At 37.3% G+C, this 12,827-nt stretch overlaps 2 protein-coding genes across 2 annotated transcripts; one reads left to right on the top strand and one right to left on the bottom strand.

Annotated features, from left to right (window-relative positions):
- The first annotated feature begins 966 nt into the window (after window positions 1–966).
- CPSUFE (chloroplast sulfur E) lies at window positions 967–2,467 on the top strand. Its single transcript, XM_028248395.2, has one exon. The coding sequence runs from the start codon at window positions 1,209–1,211 to the stop codon at window positions 2,292–2,294; it is 1,086 nt and encodes a 361-aa protein (XP_028104196.2). The 5' UTR covers window positions 967–1,208; the 3' UTR covers window positions 2,295–2,467.
- Window positions 2,468–9,027: 6,560 nt separating this feature from the next.
- Window positions 9,028–10,523, bottom strand: LOC114303273 (uncharacterized). Its single transcript, XM_028248396.2, has one exon. It carries the CDS (start codon window positions 10,125–10,127, stop codon window positions 9,381–9,383), a length of 747 nt encoding a protein of 248 aa, XP_028104197.2. The 5' UTR covers window positions 10,128–10,523; the 3' UTR covers window positions 9,028–9,380.
- Between the last annotated feature and the right edge of the window lie 2,304 nt (window positions 10,524–12,827).

Here is a 12,827-nt window from a genome sequence, read left to right on the forward strand (position 1 = left end):
TAAGCAAATCCATCATTATATAGCGAATTTTATAACTCAATTACAGTTATGAACGAAGAAGGGAAGCAAATCCATCATTATAACAAATTTTATGACTCAATTAAGAAAATTAAGCAAATCTATCATTCTTATAGCAAATTTTCTCACTGAATTGGGCAAAATAAGCAAATCTGTTATTGTATAGCAAATGAACATGAAGATGTGATTATTATGAAGTTCAATATCACTTAATTACAGTTATAAAAGAAGAACGGAAGATGAATACGACTCACGTTTCATTCGCATGTTTGTTGAAGATGAACGAAACAGGGAATGTAGATCGAAACGGTGAAGGATTTGCTGGAAATCTGTTCGGAATCAGATTATTGATCGAAACAGAGGTGATTTTTTTGGAAACGATGGGAGATACAGGGAAAATCTCTTCGTTTGTTTTGATTTTCAAATTGCAAATCGCCTCAGAATGGTTTCCAAATCGCTTCAGAATAGTTTCCAAATCAGAACATTTGAGAAGGAGCGTGTGTTTCACGCGCACAGGGTAGACCTCGTGATATGCTCTTTGATTCACGCATGTGGTGTGACATTCAGGGGTAAAATTGGAAACTAAAATAGGCCAGGACTTGGTGGGTATTAATTTGTTTGCATGGGACCGGCTGGTAAGTGCCCCAAAGTAAATTGTTATATGGACCAAGTTAATTTATATGGTACTGGGCTCTCCTAATCTTTCTTATTATTTCATTTAAAGTAATATTATACAAATAATTTGTTTTGAAATTTTTTTATATGAAATAATATGATTTTTTGTATTGTTTAATTTTAAACAAAAAAAACATTGGCCATTGTAGCTTGTAATTTAATAAAAATACTAGTGAGATATAATTCTAATTAAGTTTTTTTTAATAAAAATTTTATATCCATCAATTTCCGTTCTATGATTAGTTGTGAGTATGACAAATCCAAACGCAACCAAATTTGAAAGAAAAAAAGTAGGTATTAAAATAAAAAGAAAACAAATATTGCAAGACATTTTTCACGAGGGTAGAACACAAAGAGAAGAAGAAGAAAAAAAAGGTGAGGGGTTCGAAATAATTTCACAACAGACCAAGGGGGAAAAGTATAATTTCACAAAGTAAATTTCAATCCGAATCTGTACTCTGCTCTCTCTTCGCTTGTGCGCAGCATTTTCTCTCTCTCTCTCTCTCTTCTCAGCGATGGCAATTTCAGCTTCGTTTCGTCTATTCTATGCCAGATTCCCACAATCTCTCCTCCACCCCAATACCCCAATCTTCAAAACCCTCCTTCTATCAAAACCACCAATCACCCCAAAGCTCTCTTTCTTCAAATCAATCTCAATTCAAAGACTCCCCACAAAACCTCTTGCTTCATCATCATCATCTTCAGCCTCTGTTTCTCTCCAACCCATTGAAGAACTCCCTCCGAAGCTCCAAGAAATCGTGAAGCTCTTCCAAGCCGTCCAAGAACCCAAGGCCAAGTACGAACAGCTCTTGTTCTATGGGAAAAATTTGAATCCCCTCGATACCCAATTCAAGACCAGCGAGAACAAGGTTCAGGGTTGTGTCTCTCAGGTCTGGGTCAGAGCATATCTCGATTCGGAGAAAAATGTTGTCTTTGAGGCCGATTCTGACTCGGTTCTCACCAAGGGACTCGCGGCTTTGCTAGTTCAGGGGCTTTCGGGCCGGCCTGTTGGGGAGATTTTGAGGGTTTCGCCTGATTTCGTAGTGCTTCTTGGGTTACAACAGAGTTTGACTCCATCTAGGAATAATGGGTTTTTGAATATGTTGAAATTGATGCAAAAGAAGGCTATACAGCTTTATGTGGAAGCTGAAAAGGCCAGTGAATCGGGCAGCGAAGCAGTGGGGAGCGGAGAAAACCCGGTCGTGGATTCAAATTCAGGCTCGAAAAATGGGTTTGGTGTTGGGGATTTGAAAGCTGGATTGAGTTCTGAATCAGCAATTGATGATTTAGAATCGAATTCAGACGGTGGTGTTGGGTTGGGGGGTAGAGGAAAGAGAATTGAGGAGAAATTGAAGAGAGAGCTTAGGCCTACTGAGTTGCAAGTCGAAGATATATCTTATCAGCACGCAGGGCATGCTGGTGTTAGGGGCAGTGATGGTGAAACACATTTTAATGTGAAAGTGGTGTCGAAAGAGTTTGAAGGCAAGAGTTTGGTTAAGAGACATAGGCTAATTTATGATTTGTTGCAAGATGAGTTGCAGAGTGGATTGCACGCATTGTCAATTGAGGCAAAGACACCATCTGAAGTCGATGGGAGGTGAATTTTTTTTGCGAGAGAGGTTCCTTTTTTTCAGTTCTTTGTTTTTGTTCGTTTTAGTCCGGTGATCAATTTATGCTCTTTAAATTTTTACAAGCATTGTACCTTATAGAACTTGGAGGATGTGATAGCATTGTATGGTTGATATTAATGCTTAATAAATTCCATTTCAGAGTATCTTTGTGATGTGTCATCTTTTATGATCTTCAAATATTACATTGTATACCAATTTAGATATGCTTCTTGATATCCATTTTGCGTTAGACTTGTAAATATGTTGCTGAATAGTCTTTATTATGTTTGTAAACCTTGTGAAGGAATAAATTCATATGGCTTGATGGGTGGCAATGGTTTGAGCTTTAGGCTCTTCTGGATTCCATTTAGTTCATTTGTTGAGTTGATATTTGACATAATTGTACTCTGTGAAGGAGTAGCTTGAGCGCGGCATTGAGAAGGGTTATACTGTTGGACAATTTTTTGTCCAAGCTCATTGGTATTCGTATCTCACATCTTTTCCTCCAAGTTTTTTCAGAGTGTATGATGATATGACTGGAGCTCTTCATTGTTGGTGACGTTCTTTTACATTTTTGATCACTTCCACTCTTTGAAATTTCATTTAGATCTAGTTTATTTTTTGTAAGTAGTTGAAATTTTATTGCTGAATTTTTCTTTACGCTGTATTTGGTTGGGGGATTTGGAAAGGAAAAGAAAAAAGATAGGTAAAATGTGAATAAAATATACTTATATTTCACCTAATTTCACACATTTTTCTTTTTACCTTTCCAAATTCTTCCTTAAATCCCTCAATGAAACATAGATTTAGTTGGTGTAGGGGGTTCAAGGTTAGGAAGGTGATTAGAGAGGCGAAACTATGCTAATGGTCCAACAATGGTGGAAGTGGCTGGAGAATGAGCAACAACAACTTTCTGGGAGTTGGAGAGTGTGTAGCTGGGTGAGGATGAAGCAGGTAGCTCAAAAAGAAATGTAAAGTAGTGCACAAATGGGCAGCATCTCCTCCAAATCTCCAAAATTCCCTGTGATTGAACCTTGGGAAATGGGTCCTATTTATAGGCTCTTTCTTGGTACTAAGAGGACACCAAGTGGCCAAATAGAGAGAAGACATGTGTCCTTAAGGATCACATAGAATATTCTGCCTTGAGCCACCAGGCTGAAGGTGCCACGTGTCTCTCTACATATACTCTGTCCTATTTGTTTACCTCTGTAACTACCCTTTTGAACCTCAGCGAGTGTAGTTGCGACGGGAGTGCTTGGCGCTGCAACTCCCTTTTGAGCCTCAGCAAGTGCAGTTGCGGCGGGAGCGTTTGCTGCTGCACTTGCCTTCTCAGCTCAAACCTCAGTAAGTGCACTTGCAGCGGTAAACCTTGCTGTGATACTTGCCTTCTCAGGTCTACTTGGCCAGTACATGCATTCTCAGGACTCCATTAGTCTGCTATCAACTATGTTTGTGCTCACCTCAGTGAAGCCTCCACCCTTAGCCACCTAACCACAAACTCCCCAGCTTCTCAGGGCGAAGGCCCCAGCCAAGCTTGCTATCAGCCATGCTGTGCCTTAGTACCAAGCCCAGGGGGACTTCCCATGACCTGGGTAATGGAAAGGGAGTCCCTTACACTCAGGCTATCTTGCTCCCATCTTCGTGGGATCGCTGCGGTATACTGGTATTTCTGAGCTTGTTATCAGCTCCAACCAGTAAGTCTTGGGGCCTGCTATCAGCGCCAAGCATTAGCCTCTTCTTGCAGAGGGGAAGCTTTTCCCGAAGGCTGCTATCACCTTGGCGGGTTGTTCACTTCGCAAATTGGTTGCGGCGGCTATAGTTGTTGTGGTAGCCTTTTCCCGTGGCAAGTTAAAATGGCAAAACCGACAATATTGGAGATGGCGCCGACAACGTGCCTCTTCAACTGGGCGTTGCAAGTGTTGCCTTTGCAACTTAATTGCTTTGGCTTTCTCTTTCCATCAGCAACTTCAGATGATGGCTGAACCAACATTATTGCGTAATGGCGGCGCTGAGGCAAAGTGCCTCAGCAATTTGACCGCTGCAAGTGTTCCCTCCGCAGCTTGACTGTTGCATGTGTTGCCTCTGCAACTTGACTTCGGCATTTTCCTTCGTGGAGTCCGTTTGGACCCCTTAACGGGTCGGACCTTCTTCGGCCCTCTGTTGGTCCACTTCTCTTGGGCTTTAGCCCATGCTCTTTTTTCATTCCAAGGGCGACCTCAGCACTTAGGCCCATATTTAATTTGGAGCTTAATTTCTGACCCTCTACAGTTGGTTTGCATTTGGATACCTTGTGCATCCTCATTGGCACGTATCACACACACTGAATTTTTTTTAGAAAATTTGTTCCATTATTGTTAATCTGATTCATGTTCCCCTTCAAGTTTGGTTTATTTGTCTCTGTGAGAGTTGGGTGTCTTGGGGCGAGTTTTGAGCTTCATTGCATTTCCTTTTCTGGTAATATAAAGCTACTTGCCCAAAAAAAAAGAAAAAAGAAATAAAAAACTCCCTTCAAGATTTTTTTATTGTTGTTACAGTTACCAAACCAAATCAAACCAAGCCTTGAGTCCCATCAAATGGGGCCGGCTACATGAATCTTTCTTCTCCACACGGCCCTATCAAAGGCCGTTTCATTAGTCAAATTAAGTAGATTTATATCTCTATTTACAACGCTAACCAACGTTATCCCGTCCCCTAACACTTCCATCTATCTTTACAGCATCGCATCTCTTCACTATTGCCTCTGTTGGTCTCCGTTGAATATGACCAAACCTTTTCAATCGATTCTCTCTCAACTTATATTCTATCGATGCTACTCCTACCCATTCCCGAATACACGCATTGCTAATTCTGTCTTGTCTAGTCTTGCCACACATCCACCTTAGCATTCTCATCTCAGCCACACTCATCTTATCTACATGTTGTTTCTCAGTTACCCAACACTCCGTCCCATACAACACCGTTGGTCTAATAGCCATTCTATAGAACTTACCTTTAAGTCTAGTGGGTATTCGTTTATCGCACAGTACCCTAGACGCACTTCTCCACTTACACCATCTCGCCTTAATCCTATGGGCCACATCCGCAGCAATATCCCCCGCTGTTGTGATAATCGACCCTAAATAATGAAAATGTTCACTCTTAAGCAATTCTTGGTTCTCAATCTTCACTTCTCCTCTGCTTTCATTTTTACTGTTACTAAATTTACACTTTGTGTACTCTGTCTTAGTTCTGCTTATCCGGAATCTTTTAGATTCAAGAGCTTTTCTCCAAATTTCCAACTTTGTATTAACTCATTCCCTAGTCTCATCCACCAGCACTATATCGTCTGCAAAAAACATACACCATGGCACGTCATCCTGGATATTTCTCGTCAACTCATCCATAACTAAAGCAAAAAGATAAGGATTTAAGGTAGATCCTTGGTGTAACCCTACAGTGATAGGACATTCATTTGTCTCTCCAGCAGGCGATCTAATAGTGGTCGCCACCCCTTCATACATGTCTCTAATCACATCAATGTAACCTTTTGTCACCCCTTTCTTCGCTAACACCCTCTATATTATATTCTGGGACACTCTATCATATGCTTTCTCAAGGCCAATAAACACCATATGAGTGTCTCTTCTCTTTTCTTTTCTCTATACTTTTCTATTACTCTTCTAAAAAGATAGATCGCTTCCATTGTTGACTTGCCAGGCATAAATCCAAATTGATTCTTTGACACTTCTGTTATATCTCGCAATCGGCGTTTTATCACCCTCTCACACACTTTTATTATATGACACATTAGTTTGATTCCTCTATAGTTGTTGCAATTGTGGACGTCTCCTTTATTCTTATAGATTGGCACTAAAATACTCTTCCTCCACTCATCTAGCATGTTCCTAGTCAACAAAATGTTGCTAAACAACCTAGTCAATCAAGCAACCATTTTTTATCCAAACACTTCCAAGCTTCAATAGAGATGTCATCTGGTCCTAAAGTCTTATTTGATTTCATCTTCTTGAGTGCAATCTCCACTTCAAAGTTCCTAATCCTGCGACGGAACTTATAGTCTTGGTTTATCGTATTACTGGCTATGTCTTTCCCTATTGTTGTATCTCTATGTTCCTCATTTAATAGTTTCTCAAAATAGTTCTTTCATTTTTCCTTAATCTCTTCATCCCTTACCAAAACCTTAGAATCCCCACTCTTGATGCACTTTACTTGATTAAAATCTCTTATTTTCCTCTCCCGTATCTTAGTAAGTTTGTATACCCTCTTCTCTCCCTCCTTACTATCTAGTCCAGTGTATAGGTCATCATAAGCTTTCAACTTAGACTCTCTCACTACTTTCTTGACCTCCTTATTAGCCAATCTATAGCTCTTGAAGTTTTCTTCAGTTCTATCCTTTTGCCACTTTTTAAAACACTCTTTTTTTGCCTTAACTACCGCTTGAACCTCTTCCCTTCACCACCAAGTTTCCCTAGAGCTGGGTACCATTCCTTTCGACTCTCCAAGCACTTCCCTCGAGATTCTCCTCATACAATTGGCCATCGAGTTTCACATAGTGTTAGCATTATCTTCCAAGTTCCAAGTACCTTCCTTATCCATTTTATTCTTAAATATTTCTAATTTATCCCCTTTTGGGTCCCACCATCTTGTCCTACGATGCCCACCATCCTTCCTAACTTGGTATTGCCCTCTAAAACATAAATCTAGTACCAAAATTCTATGTTGAGAGGTCAGGCTCTCTCCAAGAATCACCTTACAATCATTGCATTTTAGGCAGTCCACTTTTCTCACTAAGAAGTAATCTATTTGGCTCTTAACACCTATAATCATTACAGTTGTCTGTTCAGAAAACTATGGGGGCCTTTAAAATCTCTGTTTCTTTTTCTACCCATTGTCTCCTTGTGTCTGTTTTCTTTTAGTATTTGTTGCCACCTAGGCTTATTCACCTGTTTCTGAGCTTTGTATGACCTGTGAACCTCCTATTGATATTTATTTGCTTGGAAACCTGTTCAATTCTTTAAGATGGGGATGTGTAAATCTTTTCTTATTATGTATTTAGACCCACAGCCTGTGTTTTGAGTGTTGATTATGCCGTATTTCTTTCTATATGAGACCATGTGTCATATTTCCCAATGTTACTAGAGTAGGATCGGAACAGTTAAATTGTTATATGCTGCCTGGAGTAACCTTCAGTTAACAGGTTGGAGAAGCCAGCAAATCATCCAAACTTCCCACTGGATGACTGCTTTCCCCTCTTTCTTTGTGGGGTTGTAGAAGCCTAAAAACTCCATCGAGTGGTTTTGGAAATGTGTACTGTTTTTCTAGATCCTTGCTCGCGTATAGTCATGTTTGTATATAACTGAGAAAAAAAGGGCATATTTCTGTTGATATTTGTCATTTCTGTTAGTATGCTTTGTTCTTGAGACATAATTTTGTGAATTTGGCATGGCTGTAGCTACTGTGGCATGTGAGGTTTTATGGCTAATTATTTTGTTATTAGTAGCGAATGTGCAGAGTCCATAATCCACATATATTTATTTACTTATTGTGGAATTCTTCATGCAGAAAAGAGAGTAACACAATTATGGAATGGAGATGAAATAGGTGTATGCGGAATATCATGTGACCCTATGTGCAGAGAATGGTTAAGATGCAATTTTAAACCGTCAACATCTGTGTAGAAGATGGATGGAAATTCATCATGTGACTATCACACGACTTAAATATTAGTTTATTAAAATAAATTTGAGGGATTAAAATGAATCTAGAGAAAATCTTTTACGATTAAAGTGGTTCTAAATTGGGTCATGTGCTTTATCTTGATATGATCCTGCTTAAGTATCTTCTTTGGAGATCCTAGATCAAGCTGTACTATTGGATATGTTTCTGGGTTTAATAGACATAATAGACGTTAAAAGTAGATTGTACAATACACCATTAGTGAATTAAGTAATATAATTAAAACTTTAGGAATAATAAATAGCAAAGTAATCAATATAAAATGAAAGCTTATGGAATAAGAAATGACAAAAGTTTTCAGTATGGGAATCTTTATTGATTCCTCTCACTGACTAGTCTTTTTAATAATTTGAACTCCTGCTCTTTGAACCCTCAAAAGATGTCATACAACTAAAAATGATAAAAAAGGCTTTGAATTTCTGACAAGTTAATTACAGTTCAAAAAGTAGGTTGTAAAATACTTCCTCAAACCAGTCCCCCCAATAATTTTCAATATTATCAGAGGGCTCATCTAGATGAAATAATCTGGTTTCTTGTCCCTAAATCTGTCTGGTGATTGTTTAAACTAGAACCAGTAAGAAAGATTTTTAAGCCTCCGTTTGGGAAGTGGGTTGACTTTTTGGCTTTTTGACTTTTTTGACTATTTTAGCCTGGGCTTAAAAGCTTGGTTTGGGAAGGCCTTTTTGACTTTTTGACTTTTTGACTTTTTTGAGTTTTTTTGTGAGAGAAGAATGTAATGATTATGGGTTGGATGTGATGTTTTGTTTGTTATGGCTAAAATAGCCTATTTTGTTTTTTGTGGCTAAAATAGCCAAAAAAGCCTGCAAACCCACTTGCCAAACACAGGCTTAGCATTCGTTGAATGGGGAAGGCATAGATTGAGTATATATCCAACTTTAAACATAATTTGTACAAAATAGCTGCCTTCAAGTTCGAATCCACAAACATACTAAAGATATAATACAAAAGTGAAGTTTTTTGGCTCCAGTTGTTAATTCTGCAATTGTAAATGAACATTCCTTGTTCAAGTACAATCCAAAAAGAATTGTTGTATCTATAATATTATATAGGTATATCAGATACATGAAAACTGTCCCCAAGTACTTCTCAAGGGTGTATCAATGGCTGTGGTTTCATTCTACACTCTATCTTGAGACCACTTGGGGCTTATGCCCAATAATTACTCAATATATGTAAAACAGGGACTACATGTACTTGAAAATCAGTCAGACAAAGCCCTGGACACCCTAGTACTTGAAAAACTGCCATTTACGCCAAAACCAAAACAGTATAGGGAAGAGAAAATGGCTAGAACAGAGGAACTGATTTACATGCTCTTCATTTTCATCTCTTGGTTCTGCAACTTCGGGCGAGCAGAGCACCTATGGGCGGACTAGTCATCTCCAACTGGCATATCCCACGTAACCAGTAAGAAAAATGAATCAAACCCAGGTTAGCTCTCACTCTGAAAGTTCCTCTTATATCATAGATAACCCTGTTGCTCTGTACATGTTGTTGAAGCTCAAGTGCCAGATTTGGGGGCAAAAAAACCAAGCTTGATATCATGTGAACTGAGGCCAACCTTGCTTCACCTCGTCTCAGTGTAAAAGGCTGGAATGCTTGACTTGCGATGAGACTGTCGTAAAAGTAGAGCTCCACATCTCCGTACTCAAATCTGACATCAAGTTTTCGGCTTGGGTTGGAGAAGTTTGCAAGGAAGGTGAAATCGCCGTTGAAATTCACAGGCGTGTCAAAGTAGATGAGATTGAGGCGGGCGGCAGGGGTATCGAACACTGGGTTTTTCGGTTTGATGACGAGGACGACCACCAAAGTTGCAACTCCGAAGAAGATGAGGAGGATGCTGAAAATCATACAGAGGATTGCTCCACACCACACTACCGGGTTGGTCCGGCGAGGCTGCTGCCGGATAATCGGTTGCTCTATCACTTTTCTTGTGCTGACATGTGGAATTTCTGGTGCTGAAGTAATCTGTTGTTTCACGGGTTTTGGTATCACAATTTGGTTGAGACGAGTGGACGTGGTGGTTTGGTTTGGGGCTGGAGGAGGAGGAGGAGGAGGAAGGGAAGGCATTTTAGAAGTGTTTTTTGAAGCAAAACCTGTGAAACAAAGTAATGCGGGAGGACATGAAACATAGATGGGTATTAAATATGAAATAAGCTAGGAAGTGGAGGGATTGAGGAAAGTGAAAGAAAAATGAAGCTTTTCTTTGATAGATCAGAGGTAGTGGGAGCAATATTATATGTTTTGTTGAGATTTACAAAAGGAGGTGGGGCCTGAATTAAAGTTGAGCAACATAGGGGTTTGTGTTTGTGTTTGAATTGTTTTGCTTTTGCTTTGCTCTAGTGCAGCCTGAGGGTTTGTTCAATTCCAATTTCCACACACCATCTTTTTGTAGTTCAAATATTTTTTCATTTAGTTATCAATTACCGAATAAAATTATACAGTTTAAAAGTCAAATTTCGAACAAAAAACTCATGGTTTGGCTATACCTTTGGTTTAGAAGTTGATATCTAAACCATAAATCTTTATTTGAAAGTTGATTTTTTTGAATATATTTTTTTGCTTTGTAGTTGATAGCTGAACTAAAACGGGTATATGGACCAGCAAAAAATAGTGTATAGAATAGAAATAAAAGTTTCGATTTTTTAGATTTTATTTTAATTAATGCATAATAATATGTAGTTTTCTGTTCAATATATATCATGTATATTAAGTAATTATCGATATATTAAAAGTCTTCATCAGAAAAAAAAAATTAAAATTTTAATTTGATTCATTAAAGTTATAAACTCTGACCAATTGAGACAACTCAATTGATTGATTTTGCTTTTGTAGTTGAAGCAGTGCTTGAATAACTCGAAACAAAAGGGCAAAGCTGTTTGTGCTTTGTTGAATTTCTGCTGATGGATTTTGTGTTTGACCATTAAAACGTTGAATTGATACATAACGGACGGCTTTGATTCTATTTTGTATATGGATTATATGATCAACCACGCGGTACTCCTGTCCAGATAGCTGATTACTTTTTTGTTTTTCTTCTGTTTCTGTGTCAATGCTTAGTCACTAAGAAAGTATTGAGCATAAAGCTAGAACAACTGTTTGAAATTTTGTCTCACAATTTCGACTTTTAAAAATATTCATATAATTGCTATCTTAGAAATCTCACATCTAATAAATAATTTTTAATCAGATTTTAAAAATAATCTATATTCTTTGATTCAAAAATTTTCTTATTAAAAAATTTCATCATTTTTAAATTATTTTTTTACACAATTTTAATATAAAACAATGACTGAAGACTACTTTGCGAGCATTATTTTTAAAAAATAAATATTAATTTATATATAATTGTGTTCAATAATCTATTGGAACCAAACTTAACTCTATCAGTCAAAAAATTAAAAATATAAAAAAGTTGAAGAACTATACAAAAAGTAAAAAAAAAAAAAAAAATTCTTTACTTTCTGTACATTTTTTCGTAAACAATTAAAAAATTATATCAAACATACTTAGTTTTTTCCCCTCATATTTTAACAAAAAAATCAAAAAATTATCAAAATAACCTATTCTCAAACCAACCAAAAAATTATTAAAATAACCTATTCCCAAACCAACCATAGCAAATAAATTTATAACATAGAAGAAAAAATTGTTAAAGAAAGCAAAAAGGGTAAATTACTCTTACCCATTTTTAATAAGCTTAAAATATAATTAATGCAAATGATATATAAACATACTAATAATATAAAAAAAGCGGCAATATTTTGTTTTTATCTGTATGATTAATAAATTATTAACAAAAATAATATTAAGTATTATATAAATTAAAATATTAAAGTTATGTTTGAATTATTTGGATCACCTTTTCTTTTCCTTTCTAATGGTTATTTTACAAATTGATTATTTTAGTTAATTTTTTACAAAAACACGTGTTAAAAAAGGATTTGACTTCTCTTCAGTTTGTGATCGGACTAGAGGGTGTTGTTAAACCCGTGGGGGCTCACCATAGGTTCCATTTTGATAATCTAAATCGTTAAATGTGTAAAACTCGTCGAGTACTACACGTAGGGGTGTGCGCGGTGCGGGTCGGCGCGGTTTGAGAGAAAAATAGAAACCGTATGGCGGGTGGCGGATTGATAAAAGTGTCATTAGAATTTGCCATTTTTCTTATAAAAAACCGGCGGTTTGGTTGGCAAATAATGGCGGATTTGCCTTGGCGGTTCGGGCGGATTGGTGGTTTATAAAAAATATAATTCAAATTACAAAACTTAAATCAAAGAGTAAAAAAAAGACGAGAGATATCGTGATGTTAAGCATCTTGCGAAACTTTCTTCTGATGCAGCAAGTGTAGCAACAACATGATAATATCAACGACTATGCCATCAGTTCATTACAAGCATCTGTGGAAGCTACAATGATCAAATACAATACATAAAATTTCCCTCGAGCAGTAATGTAATACTATATTCTAAGGTATAGAACAATAAGCAAACTTAAATAAAAAAGAATTTTTAGAATCCTATAAAACATGATTTAATAGCGGTGGGGGTCGGTGCGGTTTGGAAGAAAAATAGAAACCGGCGGATTGATAAAAGTGTCACTAGAATTTGCTATTTTTCTTACCAAAAACCGGCGGTTCGATTGACAAATAATAACGAATTTGCCTTAGCGGTGCGGTTCGATGTGGTTTCGGCGGTATTATGCACACCCCTAACTACATGTCTATTAAAAAACACGTTGATTGAATATTGATAGTTACGTGATTAAATC

The sequence above is a fragment of the Camellia sinensis genome, chromosome 8, assembly GCF_055761805.1.
Source record: "Camellia sinensis isolate YWXY chromosome 8, ASM5576180v1, whole genome shotgun sequence".
Classification (NCBI taxonomy): domain Eukaryota; kingdom Viridiplantae; phylum Streptophyta; class Magnoliopsida; order Ericales; family Theaceae; genus Camellia; species Camellia sinensis.